Below are 16,160 nucleotides of genomic sequence, written 5' to 3'. Positions count from 1 at the left end.
GGCAAGACCCACCTTCTGCTCAAAGGAGGACTGCATCGTGTGACTTTATGAAATGTGCTAATCCTAGGTTAGGACTGCAGCACATTTCTTTGCTGAAACAGGGCTGTGTTCTCATACCACAGCCTCTATTTCCTGGCACAACCACGAGGGAACCCAGCTATTTATAGATGCCTTCTGGGAACGTCATTCCAGATGGGCCCAGAACCATCGCCCTTCTCTACAGGCAGCAGCTGTTGGCTTCTTACCAACGTGTGCACAGTGTCCTTCAAGGGAAGGGAAGGCTTGCCCAAGGTCAGCTGGGGGCACGGCTGGGACTTGATCCTCGATTTTAAACCTCTGCACTCTAAATGCAGGTCTGCAGCAGGAGAGCCTGGAAGCCACTTTTATTCCATGCGCTCCCAAGTTAAATTATTGGCAGGTGTGGATTTGTGGCCACTCAAAGCTGTTAGGCCCAGTTCAGTGCCGACTACATTTGTGCTTGCGGATTAGCACATGAGCAATATGAGGAGGGGTCATGGCTCAGTGACACAGCACGTGCTCTGCATGCAAAAGGTCACAGGTTCGATTCTCTAGCCTCTCCAGCAAAGCTTAAGGAACTTCTTTGCCCGAGATGCTGGAGGAGGCGCTGCCACAAAACACACCTTTCTTTGCAGCAGCACCCCCCCCCCAAATCTACCAAGGCTTCTACTTTTGTCTTTTGAAAGCAAGGACTGAATAGTTTCCCAGCTCAGTGTTTTGGTAGAATAAAAAGCTCAACAAAAATAACAGTAATCCTACTGAACACATAGGCAGCTAAGGTCCCTACCCTATACACAGGCATACAAGCAAGGAACCAAAGTCACTTTCTGCAGCTTGAACCGTTAAGTCAAAGGAGAAGTAACTGCTACAGTTTTCCCAGTCTGCCACCTACTTTCCAGTGGAAGGTTTTGGTTACCTAACTAAAAACAGAGCCAGCTGCTATCAAAAAATGCTAAGGACCAACACTAGGGTTTTCCTCACAACCACTGCACAATGCTAAGAAATCTAGAAACAAATCAAGCACGTGCATCACAAACGTACATTTTTTGGGGGTAAAAGTATGGTTTGTAGGTTGCCACTGTGTGCACGTAAAGGTAAAGACCCTTGACCATTAGGTCCAGTCGTGGCCGACTCAGGGGTTGCGGCGGTCATCTCGCTTTATTGGCCAAGGGAGCCGGCGTACAGCTTCTGGGTCATGTGGCCAGCATGACTAAGCCGCTTCTGGCAAACCAGAGCAGCGCACGGAAACACAGTTTACCTTCCCACCAGAGGGGTACTTATTTATCTACTTGCACTCTGATGTGATTTTGAACTGCTAGGTTGGCAGGAGCAGGGACCGAACAATGGGAGCTCACCCCGTCACAGGGATTCAAACCACGACCTTCTGATCGGCAAGTCCTAGGCTCTGTAGTTTAACCCACAGCGCCACCCGCGTCCCCTGTGTGCACATACACATACAATATTCCATGTCCATGCTTGGCATCAAGGAAGTCGTTTTCACCTTGGAGCTATTGCCTCTGCAATTGCCCAGTAGAGGAAGAATACATACCTGCTGAGTGGTTTGCCTCGCCACTGCCATCCAAAACCGGAATACCGACAATTCAAAATGCCCTGTTCCAGATGATGCTCTGAAGTAGTGATTGTACAACAGAGTTTATTGAACGAGCATATACAAAAGGGACAAAAATGAAGACAAAGAGGAGGAACCTTGGGGTTATTCCTTTGGGATTGTGACAAGTAGCTGTACGTCCCACCCCTGCTGCAGAGGAAGCAGCAACCTCAAATTAGGATATGAAAACAGTGTAAGAAAAAGTTAAGTGGAGCAGCTCCATCCCACTGACCACCCCAAACACACACACACACACACACACACACACACAGCTTGTGTTTGCTGTCACGGGGACTTTTGGAGTTCATAGAATCATAGAGTTGGAAGAGACCACAAGGGCCATCGAGTCGAACCCCCTGCCAAGCAGGAAACACCATCAGAGCACTCCTGACATATGGTTGTCAAGCCTCTGCTTAAAGACCTCCAAAGTAGGAGACTCCACCACACTCCTTGCCAGCAAATTCCACTGTCGAACAGCTCTTACTGTCAGGAAGTTCTTCCTAATGTTTAGGTGGAATCTTCTTTCTTGTAGTTTGGATCCATTGCTCCGTGTCCGCTTCTCTGGAGCAGCAGAAAACAACCTTTCTCCCTCCTCTATGTGACATTCTTTTATATATTTGAACATGGCTATCATATCACCCCTTAACCTCCTCTTCTCCAGGCTAAACATGCCCAGCTCCCTTAGCCGTTCCTCATAAGGCATCGTTTCCAGGCCTTTGACCATTTTGGTTGCCCTCCTCTGGACATGTTCCAGTTTGTCAGTGTCCTTCTTGAACTGTGGTGCCCAGAACTGGACACAGTACTCCAGGTGAGGTCTGACCAGAGCAGAATACAGTGGCACTATTACTTCCCTTGATCTAGATGCTATACTCCTATTGATGCAGCCCAGAATTGCATTGGCTTTTTTAGCTGCTGCGTCACACTGTTGGCTCATGTCAAGTTTGTGGTCAACCAAGACTCCTAGATCCTTTTCACATGTACTGCTCTCAAGCCAGGTGTCCCCCATCTTGTATTTGTGCTTCTCATTTTTTTTGCCCAAGTGCCCAAATGCTTTACATTTCTCCCTGTTAAAGTTCATCTTGTTTGTTTTGGCCCAGTTCTCTAATCTGTCAAGGTCGTTTTGAAGTGTGATCCTGTCCTCTGGGGTGTTAGCCACCCCTCCCAGTTTGGTGTCATCTGCAAATTTGATCAGGATGCCCTTGAGTCCATCATCCAAGTCGTTTATAAAGATGTTGATAAAGAGTTGCCAATGTGTACCTCAGGGGTCAGCAATTTTTTTCAGCGGGGGGGGGGGCGGTCCACTGTCCCTCAGACCTTGTGGGGGGCCGGACTATATTTTGGGGAGGGGGGAATGAACAAATTCCTATGCCCCACAAATAACCCAGAGATGCATTTTAAATAAAAGGACACATTCTACTCATGTAAAAACACGCTGATTCCCGGACTGTCCATGGGTCAGATTTAGAAGGTGATTGGGCCGGATCCGGCCCCCGGGCCTTAGTTTGCCTACCTGTAAAGAAGCTCTGGTTGTTCTGTTCCTTTAGAATTTTGCGTTTCCAGTATGCTAAGCAAACTATGGTGGCTGGAAAGAATTGGGTGTGGGGGGGCGCAAACAGTCACTGGAAGCAATAGTTCAAAGGGCTGCAGGCCCCACTGATACATAGGGACAGACTCCAATACTGTAACTTGTTAATAAAAACATTTATTTTGCAGTTTGTACAGAACCACCTGAAGTTTGCAACGGAACGCTGATGCTTACACAGCTGTTGACACTGTGCCTTCAACTTAAGATTGGGGTTTTTCTTTCCTTTTTTTGTTTGTGGTTTTAGGACAAAAAAGGGTTTCACACAAACACACAGAGAAAAAACAAACATTGGTAGGAGTGTATGAAGTCCTTTCTAGAGAGGAAAGGAGGCCAGGAGACAGGCTCCATTCTTTTCACCTATCACTGCGCTCTCAAGGTGTGGCCAGCCAATTTAGCGCCACACGGCAATGCTATTAAAAGCTGCCGTTTTGGAAACGTTACCAATACCTTCTTTGCTACTGAGACACCCTCAACCCACCTTTTCAGTACCACAGCACCAACACTCAAGTCAAAATTAAAAATGGGATGGGGAGGTCACTTGCTTCAAACACGCTGCTCTCATCTCCTCTGGCCAAAGAGGAGAGAGGCAAGGAGGTTTTTGTTCCTGGCAGATTAAGTTTCTTGAGAGTCTTATCTTTGGGAACAAAGCACCATCTCACAGAAGATCGGGGGGGGGGGTTGGGGGGGGGAGTGGGTTGCCCAGGGGGTTGTGTGCATTAATGCAAGTCAGGACAACCAAGTGCTGTGGTAGCTTTGGGATGGGGGAAGGGAAAGGTCTGTGTTGCCCCTCTTTGGTAGGCAAGGAGGTGAGCTGTACTCACCTTTTTCACCGGAGTGTGACTCAAGTCACAGCCCTACCTGCTCTGTCTCTTAAGAGCACAATTCTGCCGTTTTTGAGAGTGGCGGGAGAAGGGTATACAAAAGGGGGTGGCGCTCGGCTGACGGGAAAGAACTGCTTTCCTCTCCAACCCCCTCCTGCCAAAAAGGGAGGGCGTTGTTTCAAATGCAGAACACCCCATCCGTGGAAGGTGGTAAAAAGCAGCACGTGATATGACATGATTGTTAAAGGGGAAGTATTCTCTGCTCCTGGCCTGCAACCTGGGGCGATAAGAGGGGATGAAAGAGGAGGAGTCTGAGCTGGAAAGAAGCAACATTCTCTCTAGCCGGGGGCATCAACTCAGGTTGGGAAGAGCTGCCCTGGGCCCTGCGCTTAGGAATCTAAACTAACTTGAAGGTGGTATTTTAAGGTAGCAGGTGTGGTAGAGGGGGAGGAGGGGGAGGATAAGTATCTATAAGTTTTATCTGAATTTATCCCATAAATAACCTGAAAAAAAATATGCGATGGTCAGTGCCTCTAAGGAAGGATCTTTTCAAGGCCCTTTGAACAAAACACAAAAAAGTCGTATTGTCTCTACCGTTCCCTCGACAGCTAACCCCCTGCCATGCGTTATCCCTTGCTTTAACCTGACTTTGCGCCCACAAGCACCATCAGCCCATCTGTGCTCATGGATTTGGGTCTCTCCAGAGGGAAGCCAAGCGCTCGGCTCCAGATGAGCTGCGACAGGACGCCAAGAGCTCGAGACACACCAAACAGCACAGTGTAGTAGTTCATCTCCTTCATGCCGTAGTACTGCAGAAAGAAAGAGGTGGTGGTTAGGAGGACGGCCCCGGGGAGGGAAAAGACCACTTACCAGGCATAGAGAACCCTTAAGTAAGTAAATAACTTTATTGTACTAGCCGTTGGCCATGACAAATATAGGGAACCCTTTAGCCCTCTAGGTGTACCTTGGTTCTCAAACGTAATCCGTTCCAGAAGTCCATTTGACTTCTGAAACATTCGAAAACCAAGGCACAGCTTCCGATGGGTGCAGGCGCCCCGGAAACAATAGCCGACAGCCGCATCGGATGTTCAGCTTCCGAAAAACATTCGAAAACCGGAACACTTCCTTCCGGGTTTTCAGCGTTTGAGAGCCGAAATGTTCGAGTACCAAGGCGTTTGAGAACCAAGGTTCCACTGTATTGGCCATGATGGTTGAGAGTGCTAAAATGGAATCTCCACCTACAGATACAGTATACCTCAAACACTAGGTGTTCAGGAAAACCAGAAGGGCATCACCTTCAAGACCCACCTGTGAGGGTCCTGTGAGGCACTGGGGGACACACACAAACCTGACTGGTCACTGTCATAATCTATATTGTATATTGCTCCGAGGGGCCTCACAGGGAGAGATTAAGAAAACAAACAAACTGAATGCTGATAGATCTGACCCAGCAAAACAAATGTTCTTACACACAAGAAATAATTCCTGGAAGTGACATGAATCCTACAGCCCTTGCAAAACAACTTTTTTTGTTGTTCCAAGAGGGCAGAAGAGGAAAGTTTGTTTTCAGTCACTTCCTTTAAAAAAAATGCTGAAATTAGAAGGGTGGGGGATAGGGCAAAGCACTCTGATTCTTTGTCTCATACCAGCCAAAACATTTCAGGGTTGCCCACCCCAAATCCCCGCCGTTTAGGAATTCTGCTTCATGCTATTCCTATACTATGGTTGGATATAATAGCATCTGCAAAGCCTCCTAAGCCACCGCTGGAGGGAGGCACACCACCACCTTGCCTGGCTTCTGCAAGTGTAGAAGTTCAAATGTTGATTGGCATACAATTACCAAGGGTTCCACAACTGGCTTATTGGCTATGGCAAAACAAGCATCGCTAGGCAATTATTGCCCTTCCCCTACTATGCAGAGCTATGTGGGAATGTCGGCCACATTCTAGAACACTGTGCAAATCAACAGCTGAGTCAAAGCTTCCTACTTCGCTTAGCACCCACAAATTGAGTGCAAAAAAGGTGCTTCAGGTTGCACTGCGGATTTACCAATATCCTCCCCGAAAGACAGAAATTGCTATCACACTGTGGTAAATCCTGCAGAGAGCTGGTTCAGCGCCCTACTGTTGGGAAATAAGACAAGGTTGCAGACAAGGATAGGAGCAGCTCTGTGTACTGGTGGGGCACAAACGGAAACATTTAATGTAGTGCTTAGAAACAGAGGCTTTGCCCCAGGGAATGGACTCAAGGTTGCTTCTGCACTACCTAGAGCAGCAAAGTGGCATAAGGATAGAAGAAGCAGACCGATCCCGCTGAAATCAGAGCGAGTATGGTGCACAAGTCAATTTGGGGCCTGTACCACTCCCAAAAAAGACCAGATGCAGCCCTGCCAGGGAATCCCATAACCGAACTGAACACAGGTGCACCTACAGTGTCCAGCCAACTTGTGTTTTTAAAGCAGCTGTTGGCAACCTCTGGCTCCATAAAGTTCACCAGGCCTTCTCCATTTTACCCACAACACAGCCACATCCACCACAACAGGTGAAAACAAGTCACCTGGTGTCATTTTGATGAGGTGAGGCAGCTGACCCTTAGATTGCAAGGTGGCCTAAGGTGCAGCAGACAGGCTCTGAGGCTTCAGAGCTTTGAAGATACTGGGTTTTTTTGCTCCACATGAACAGAAAACACCAGGCAGAGGTGAGGGAGAAGTAGTCTGTGACTGAGAGCTCTAGTTTCCCATCACAAAATACCTTTTATCAGGACTCTCCTTTTACTTCTCCGTTGCACTGCTTTTGAGAGTGACACATCCACCTCTGTCCTAATCAGCTTGGCATTTTGTGATTTAGGTCTCAACTATGTTTTTCAAACCCTGATTTTATCCTTCCCTTATATTATGGGCTGGATGCAACTAAACAGTTGCACTAGCAGGAGCCAGTGCAACAAATTCTCAAAACCACGACAGCTTCAAAACTATTTTTTTAAAAAAACCCTCATCCTTTAAAGATACTTATCACAAGATTCCCTGCACCTATTGGACTGAATATGGCAGGTTCCATCCATTTCTGGCCAAAAGTGTACGTTTTAGGCAGTGCTAAATCTTCCCCCGTGCAAGGTGAGATGATCCTGTTTCAGACCCAAGGCAAAGTGTGATACTAATCCGGGCTGAGAGTGCCCTCTATTTGGGCCCGCAAGGCGAGTTCCCAGGGAAATATCCCCCCAGTGCTCAGTCCTAAGAAAGATGCTTGCAGGGCCCAGATTCTAGCAGGCACCTTTAGCTGAGAAAGTCCAGGGCTTCTGTCTCCGCCCTCAAGAGGGTTGCCAAAGGTATAGTTAGCTCACCTGCAGGAGGACCCCACTATGTGCGTCCACATTGGGCCAGGGATTCTTGGCCTTGCCCTGTTCCAGCAGCACATTAGGGACAATCTTGTATAGCTGCGCCACCAGCTTGAAGAGGGGATCTTTGGGAAGGTGCTTGAGCGCAAATTCTCTCTGGCAGGTGTAGCGAGGGTCCGTCTTCCTCAGCACTGCGTGGCCATAGCCAGGAACCACCTGCAACATGAGACGTTGACAGAACCTTGTGGGTGGTACCCAATATGATGTGCAAAGGGGTTAACAGGCAGGTACTCAGCCCCCTTCATAGTTGCCAGCATCCACACCTTGATCAATGGGTTTTCACACAGTGCCACCACTACCCTTGATTTCTCACCTGCCCCCACCATCCTGCCTGTGGGACTCTTCAGGCAGTTCCCACCAGCTCGCAATCATTTTGAACACTGACCTGCTTTAACAAGCCCTAGAGCAGTCTAAGTTTTTAATCAATTTTTATTAAAGGTTTCCAACATAAAATACAGTAAGAGCCAAACTAATCTAGAGAGATAAGAAAAAAGCAAGAATAAGAAAAGGAAGAAAATAAAGAAGAGAAGAAGAGAAAGTGAATACCAGGTCCTCCATCACTGTATCTTAACTCTTATTGCACATACAGAAGAGGAAACCCTCCCAGCTCTCACCTGGGAGCTTCCTCCTCTTCCCCCAGCCCTACAGCAGTTTAAAGCTTGTGGAATGAGATCATGATTGGAAATTGTGTGCGTGTGAAATATATATTTGCACACAGACAGCAAGAGAAAATCTAGGCGGCCACATCCATTTTCTGTGCAGCTTCATCCTGGCAACTGTCTCCTGGCTGGTTTCTAGGAGGAGTGCCCTATTGGCCCATAGCATGGACTGACTTGAAGTCCTTGTTTGTCTTCTCCCATTGTTGATGACTCCCAGCACCTGACTTCCTGTTTTTGCTCCCCATTTCTATGCCAAGTGAGACTACAAAGGCACTGGGAATCCACTAGCTAGTACATCAATGCCTTTCTTCTGCAGCTAATTCACGTGCTTCACTTCCCAGCGGCTGCTGAAGAAGAACTGGGGGATAATTACTCATCCTTAAAATACATTTAGGCTACTCCTTGTGGTCATGTAATCAACGTGGTGGAGGGGGAATATATTCCTTTCTAACACAGAACAGGACATGAGTTGCTATTCTAAGAGTCCCCACATTGAATTGATAAAATAGGACAGGGGAAAGGCACCAGGGCTGTGGGAAGTGCAGGAAAAAGAAGAATGAATACTTTAGACAGAATTCCTCTTCCTGAGAAGCTCAGCTTAAAAAGCAAAACAAAAATCGAAATATGGCTGCGCATATATGCTTTTGTGGAGTTTACATGTTGAAATCCCATAAGCCAGTGTGGTCTCTCTGTGCCCCCCCACCCCATTTTATAACAGACCTCACTGCAACCTAAATCTCTACAGTTTCCTCCCAACTGCACCCCCTCCCTCCATTAAGGCTTTGATGCCGCCAACACTCACCCTGCCAGAGTTCAAAGTATTCCAGATGAAATCCCTCAGTTTCGTGTCGGACACATCCTCACCCAGCTCCTTCTGCAAGTTCGTCAACCATACCAGCACTTCCTGCAAGAAGCCCGTGAGATTTGCTGATAATGTGAAAGAACAGGGAGGGCTCCCTAAAGGCTCTCCGCCAAATTCAAGATTTGCCAGCACTGCTCGGCAATGCAGCCCCCTACCTGATTTGCAAGACCGTGGAGTGGGCCAGCCAGACCATTCATGGCTGCAGCAAAAGCCAGGTAAGGGTCGGAGAGGGCACTGCCCACTAGGTGACTGGTATGGGCACTGACATTACCACCCTCGTGGTCACTGCAGAAAACAAAGGGGGAGGGGGGGAAAATCAGCAGGGAACAAGGAAGCTTAGAGCGCACAGCAAGCAGAATGAAATGAAGTTCTGTATGTATTTGGCCAATCGTTAATAAATTAAGATTCTCACCAACATTTCTTCCTGAACGGAAAAGATGGCACACATAATATTCCAGAAGTACAATAGCAGTTACAATGAATTCATTTTATGGTCGTCATATGCAAGCATGAAAGATGTTCACGAAAGCGGCTTTCTCAGCACACTCAGATAGCTCTGTCAATAGCGCATGAGACTCTCAACGTCAGGGTTGTGTGTTAAAGCCCCACATTGGGCAAAAAGATTCCTGCACTGCAGGGGGTTGGACTAGATGACCCAACGGAGTCCCTTCCAACTCTACAATTCTACAGCCCCAGCACACCACAGCTGCAAGAAACAACCTACCGGGGCGAAAGTAACATTACCCTTGTAACATGTAGCTCCCAATTGAGGGTTAAACAAAAGTTAGGGTTCTCTGCCACTAGAGGGAGCCGCTTAAGAGAACATTCAGGGGTCAGCAAACTTTTTCAGCAGGGGGCCTGTCCACTGTCCCTCAGACCTTGTTGGGAGGCCAGACTATATTTTGAAAAAAATAATCATGAACAAATTCCTCTGCCCCACAAATAACCTGAGATGCATAACACACTGATTCCCGGACAGGATTTTGAAGGCGAATGGGCCACATCCGGCCCCTGGGCCTTAGTTTGCCTACCCATGGAACATATGAAGTCATATTAACCCAACTAGCAACAGGATTTCAGGCAGAGGCCTCTCAGTTGGGCTGATGGATTGGGACCAACTGCTGGGTCACAGCTTGATCCAACAGCAGCAGGAGTAGAATCATAGAATAGAATCATAGAGTTGGAAGAGACCACAAGGGCCATCGAGTCCAACCCCCTGCCAAGCAGGAAACACCATCAGAGCACTCCTGACATATGGTTGTCAAGCCTCTGCTTAAAGACCTCCAAAAAGGAGACTCCACCACACTCCTTGGCAGCAAATTCCACTGTCAAACAGCTCTTACTGTCAGGAAGTTCTTCCTAATGTAGCAGCATACAAACATATGGTAAAAAGAAGATTTAGAAATGGGACACCAAATTCACGTTTGGGTTAAAGGTGGGTTAAATATTGAAGCCTACTGCTTTAACAGAATATTCCATGGATTGAAGTTAGGACGTTATACATGGAAACTCTAACCCCTGAACTATGCACCCAGCTCCCTGCACAGCTCAACTGTCGCAAAAGGCTACAGATTTATATCAGATGCTTAAGTGCTATGCCTGTTGGCAATAAAACCACTGTCAACTAGAGAAAAAAGGTGAGTGCTGACAAACTGAAGCTCAGTGGGTGGTTGGACGAATGGGAAGTTACATTCCCTTTGAAGGAGCTTGGTGGTACTCCTGGATCCTTTGCTGTCGCTTGATGCTCCAGTGGCCTCAGAGGCATGGACAATCTTCCATCAGCTTCAGCTGGCGGCCCAGCTACGCCCTTACCTAGACAGCCTAACTATTGCTGTCTATGCCCTGGTAACCTCTAGGTTAGATTATTGCAATGTGTTGTACATAGGGCTGCCCCTGAAGGTGGTTCAGAAACTTCAGCTGGTGTAGAATTCGGCAGCTGGGTTGCTCACAGGGGCAAGGCGGTTTGAGATTACTGTATTTTTCACTCTATAAGACGAACTTAAAAATAAGGGGAAATGTGTGTGCGACTTATGGAGCGAATGCAGGCTCCATGGCTTCAGCGAAAGCAACGTGAAGCCTCCGGAGCACAGCGTGCGGCTATCCCATAAGCCAGGACAGCCAGCGGGATCGCTGCACTGCGATTCTGCTGGCTGTCCTGGCTTCTGGGATTCAGAATATATTTTTTCTTGTTTCCTCTTCCAAAAACTAGGTGCGTCTTATGGTCTGGTGCGTATTATAGAGCGAAAAATACGGTATATTGCACCGAGCCTGGCCCGACTGCACTGGTTGCTAATCAGTTTCCGGGCCAATTCAAAATGCTGACTGTGACCTATAAAGCCTTAAAGGACCCCAGGGACCGCCTCTCCTCATATGAATGGACCCTGTGATCGTCACCTGAGGCCTTTCTTTGTGTGCCTCCTCCACAAGAGTGGGCCTTTTCTGCAGTGGCCCCTCGTTTGTGGAACACTCTCCCCAGGAAGGCTTCCTGAGCACCTTCATTATGCTCAAGCACAGAAAGCATATGGGGGAAATTGCACCAATGCTTAGTGCGCTGGCAGTAATGGATGTGTGGGAGGAGGACACAAGTGCTAAAAGCACAAAAGCTCAGGCCTCAGTTCTTTCCGTCGCTCCATCAGCTCACAGTTCATTCAAGCCTCTCTTCTACACAAGACAGGTAAGACTTACCTGTGAATGGTGAGGTAGAGGCGCATGAGTTCAATGAACTCGGGGTCATTATAGCCCAGCATGTTGGTGAAGTTGTGCGACCAGTCTAAGGCGGGATCGATGGCGCCGATGCTGCTGCCTTCACGGTACAGATTGCGGTAAATCTTTGCAGCTATACATGGCAGCTTGGCAATCAAGTCCATGGAGTCCTCATAGATAAACTGCAAGGTATGGAAGGGGAGGGGGAGGTAGAAGTCAGGAACTATTCGTAGGGGGTCTTCACCCTCCAATCCCGCCAGAGCAGGGACATATGATCTGTTCGCTGGCTACAGCTACAACAGTTAACACGAAGGCTAGAGCGGCTTGCGTACAGTCTGCAACAAGAGTCTTTGTATTCTGCCTTCATGCATGCATCTCATGAGATGAACTCTTAGAGCACAAAAGCAGCTGTGGCTGTAAAATGAAATATACTCATCTGAAAGGTGCCACAAGACTCTGCTACTGTTTGTCCTGAATGTATAAACAGACCTAGGAATGCTGATAAGCACTGCTGCCTATTCTTCCAAGAGTCACATGGGCTTGACTTCCTTCATGGGCTTATAGGCAGGGGACTGGCATCTGAATCACACTCCTGCCACACATTTCTACTCTTTTATAATAACAACTATTACTTCATATTAGGGACGTGGGTGGTGCTGTGGGTTAAACCACAGAGCCTAGGACTTGCCGATCAGAAGGTCAGCGGTTCGAATCCCCGCAACAGGGGGAGCTCCCGTTGCTCAGTCCCTGCTCCTGCCAACCTAGCAGTTCGAAAGCACGTCAAAGTGCAAGTAGATAAATAGGTACCACTCCAGCGGGAAGGTAAACAGGGTTTCCGAGCGCTGCTCTGGCTCGCCAGAAGGGGCTTAGTCATGCTGGCCACATGACCCGGAAGCTGTACGCCGGTTCCCTTGGCCAATAAAGCAAGATGAGCGCTGCAACCCCAGAGTAGGTCATGACTGGACCTAATGTTCAGGGGTCCCTTTACCTTTTTATTATTTCTTATGAGTCACTTTCCACAATAAGTCTCAAAGCAATCTGCTGGCAACTGCAATGCACAAAGCACTTTGTTGGCAATTGCCAGGAGAACTCAATAAACAAATTTAAAAGTGGTGTTAATACCAGAACACCCTAGAAACAAATCCCTCCGTCCCCCAATATAAAGATGAGTTTCCCCCCAAAATCATCCAGATAAAATATATAATCAACTGCTGGAGGAATTAACCCTCAAATGTCTGGGATCAAAATGATACAAATGGCACCTCATGAGTATTCCACGGAATAGGACCTGTTCTCTTGTCTAACTGCAGTGCATTGACTGGGCAGGGGACAAGCAGGTAAAGGTTAATGAACAGCAGAACTACTGCCTCCCCGCATCCCAATACTTTACCCCTTTACTCCAGACAGCAATGCCTCAGGGCAGATACAGGCCAGCAGAATTGGAACGGGCCAGAGACCAAAGTCTCTTTGCTTCAGTGCCGAGGGTGTGCACACACATTTTAGGTCAGACCAGAGGCACATGTCACCTTGTTCAAGGTCTCATGTTAAAAAGGCAGCGACTGGGATTCCACATGGTGAGGACCAAGGTGTGTCTCTCTGTCTCTGTCTCTGTCACACACCTGACATCTGTCCTTTACCATGCGCTTGAGGATCAGCACGAAACAAAAACTGAACTGGGCTGGTGTATTTCCAAGTCAAAATATGGCAGCATTCAGCAGGGCTTGTTCAGGCTTGACACATTAGGTGTCTCTTTTTTCCGGAGCAACTTCCACCTCTAGGTGCAGAAGCAGGAAGGACCACGCCCACAGCCCCAACCTCCGCAATTTTATCAGCACCTGGCATTAGCAAATCAATCCTAGGACAAAGGGTGTTCAGCAATCCTGGCAGCAGCTTTCCATTCAGTACGCCCAACTCCCCAATATGAAGACCCGAGACAAACCAATGCAGGGATGGGGAAGCTGCAGCCTGCCAGATGTTGTGGACTACAACTCCCATCACCCCTGATCACTGGCCATGCTGGCTGGGGCTGATGGGAATCCAATGGCATCTGGAAGCCCCAAAGTTCCCCACCACTGGAGTTCTTGGTGTTTGCCATAGCGTTTTTGGGGATTAAGCTGCAGGGCATGGATCATCACCACCCTCTGATAATGAAAGCTTCAGATATATTTTCCCCTAGCCTTTTTAACATTCAGCAAGAACCATCCTGACATTCAAGACCTTATTCTTGCAACACTGAGTGCACGATTTTCAGTTTTCAGCTCACGCAAAGAAGGGACGAGGCTCAGACAACGCAAATTTCTTTACACAGCCATAACCCTATGTTAAGTGTCTATGCTTTGTGCATACAGGTATAAACAACAAAGCCCATTTTTATGTAGACGATTATAATAAACCACCTGCATTTCTGGTCCGTAGCTTCAGGACTTCACCTCCAGATGCCATCGATCAAAGGCTACAGGAGAAAATACTTACAGCTTGCCCACCCGCCTCCCCCATTATTTGCTTGCCAAGCCCGCAAAGGGCTCGCACCTCTTCTGCACACGCGAAATGCTGCCCGTCCCCGTGCTTACTTCCCAGTACTTGGTCCGGCTGATTCCCTCTGAATAGGCACGGGCAAAAGTGCTCTCGCTGTTGAGGGCGGTGACAGCGGCACTCAGTTGTGACATGGGGTGAAGGTTGGTGGGGAAGTTGTCCAGCATGGTCACCACATGAGAAGGCAGCGCGGCTCTTTTGGCCCACTCCCGGGACAGCCAGCTCACCTGAACGGAGAAAACACAAAGCTCTGCCTCAGTAAAAACGAAGGAATCGGTGCTGAGCTGCGTGCTGCCTCCCTCTGCCCTTTGCTATCTCCTTCTGCCATGTAGACACCGCAGTGCTTTCCCTGCCTGTTCACAGACACTCACATAATGGCATTCAAGGAAGGGCTGAAGGTATCAGCTGCAGCCTCCCATTCAGAGACTCTACTTCAGCCACTCCTGTCTCCTTACCTGTTCTTGCGAGGGGATCTCTCCTGTCACCAGCAACCAGAACAGCCCTTCGGGCAGGGGCTCTGCGCCTCCGGGGGCTTTGGGCAGCAGCTTCTGGCATTCGGGGATGCTGTAGCCACGGAAACGGATGCCCTGCAGATGTGGCAAAGGCAGATTAAGAGGTATTCATACATCTCCATGGACAGGCTGCACGGCCAGACAGGTATTGTGACTACTACGACCTCAGGCCTCACTTACCTCATCTGGGTCCAGGACTGAGGTCTCGTATATTAGCCCTTTCATGCCTCTCATGCCCCCGTAGATCTAGGGACAAAAGATGCAAGCGGTAAAAAAGTTAGGACAGACAAAAGGAAATACTTCTTTATTAAGTGCATGAGCTATGGAATTTGCTGCTGCAAGGTGTGATAATTTAGGTTCTTCTTTCCCTTAAGCAATTTCACACTTCAAATAGGAGGTATCAAGGTTATCAATGCTAAATACTATCCCTCTGTCCCCACTGGTGCTTTGCACACTTTCTTCCTTTGGTGGTGGTAATGGCACTAGTGAAAAATTGAGTTGGGGGGGCGCTGATAGGCCACCAGGGAAGGCTTATGGGCTAGCAGTTCACCACCCCTGGTTTAAGTTAACCCAAAGTTTCAGCACAGCCCAAAGTTTGCAGCCAGAATAAATTGATACGTTGCACAAAGTCTGCATAATAATCTCAGGTGTACCACGTGACGATTCTGCTGCGGAATTGTTTCCAATGCCCTGTTTTGCCAAAATGATAGCTTTATTCCTCTGTAAGCTCTCGAGAGACCAGGAAGCATAGTGGCAAATCTCCTATAACCTTGGCTCTGGCTTAAATACTTCTTCCCCTTTTGTCAATGGCCTCAAAAACCAGACTGAAGAACAGAGTCCTTTTCAACAACCGTCAAGGCTCAGCTTTCCAGCTGGCACCCAGAAAACCTTTCTACTGTGCACCAAAGCTGGAGGAAGCACCACTTTGCAAACAATTAATTAAATGAACTTCAGATTCAGAAACAAAGCAGGAGATACTAATCAGCACTGCTTAGAGACTAGTGTAATCAGGAAGCTGATTTGGCATCTAAACACTAGAGAAAGCCTTGGTACCGCAAACAATGAACTAGTAATGTGACCTCATTGCTTTAACAGCAGTTGGGCTCTCTTTGGCATTTTCTCTTAACAAAATGTTACCTTTATGTCAGCTACCTTGCAAGGGGCTAGGAATGAAGCCCTCCAGACTTGCTCACAAGGGCTGCATCATCTAGGACAGAGCTTTCCAAACTGTGTGTTGCAACAAGTTAGTGTGTTGGCTGAAGTGTGTAGTTGTGTCACACAATAGGTGTCCGTTATCTCTTATAAGGTTTGTTTAACCTCCAGTTTGCTAGTAAAACTAACTGTCATGAAATGAAATGATGCACGTCTAAAAAGTCGATCACCAACATGCAAAGTTTGAAAAGCTCTGATCTAGGAGATACCACAGCTTTGAGGCAGAGTTGCCAACCCTTGTGCGCAGTGATTTT

General features: G+C 47.9%; 1 protein-coding gene across 2 annotated transcripts in view; it reads right to left on the bottom strand.

Moving 5' to 3' along the window:
- Window positions 1-3,309: 3,309 nt before the first annotated feature.
- The window catches only part of CS (citrate synthase), a 36,359-nt gene continuing 23,508 nt past the window's right edge, over window positions 3,310-16,160 (bottom strand). For both annotated transcript variants that reach the window (XM_082212599.1, XM_082212598.1), the window contains exons 4-11: window positions 14,875-14,940; window positions 14,638-14,769; window positions 14,221-14,409; window positions 11,633-11,832; window positions 9,103-9,232; window positions 8,888-8,989; window positions 7,373-7,582; window positions 3,310-4,842 (exon numbers count right to left, since the gene is read on the bottom strand). In XM_082212599.1, the coding sequence (XP_082068725.1) occupies window positions 4,672-4,842; window positions 7,373-7,582; window positions 8,888-8,989; window positions 9,103-9,232; window positions 11,633-11,832; window positions 14,221-14,409; window positions 14,638-14,769; window positions 14,875-14,940 (1,200 nt within the window). In that variant the 3' untranslated portion in view covers window positions 3,310-4,671. The remainder of the gene's footprint in view (window positions 4,843-7,372; window positions 7,583-8,887; window positions 8,990-9,102; window positions 9,233-11,632; window positions 11,833-14,220; window positions 14,410-14,637; window positions 14,770-14,874; window positions 14,941-16,160) is intronic.

The sequence above is a fragment of the Podarcis vaucheri genome, assembly GCF_965113315.1.
Source record: "Podarcis vaucheri genome assembly, chromosome: 2".
Classification (NCBI taxonomy): domain Eukaryota; kingdom Metazoa; phylum Chordata; class Lepidosauria; order Squamata; family Lacertidae; genus Podarcis; species Podarcis vaucheri.
This window is presented reverse-complemented; position numbering and strand designations above follow the sequence as displayed.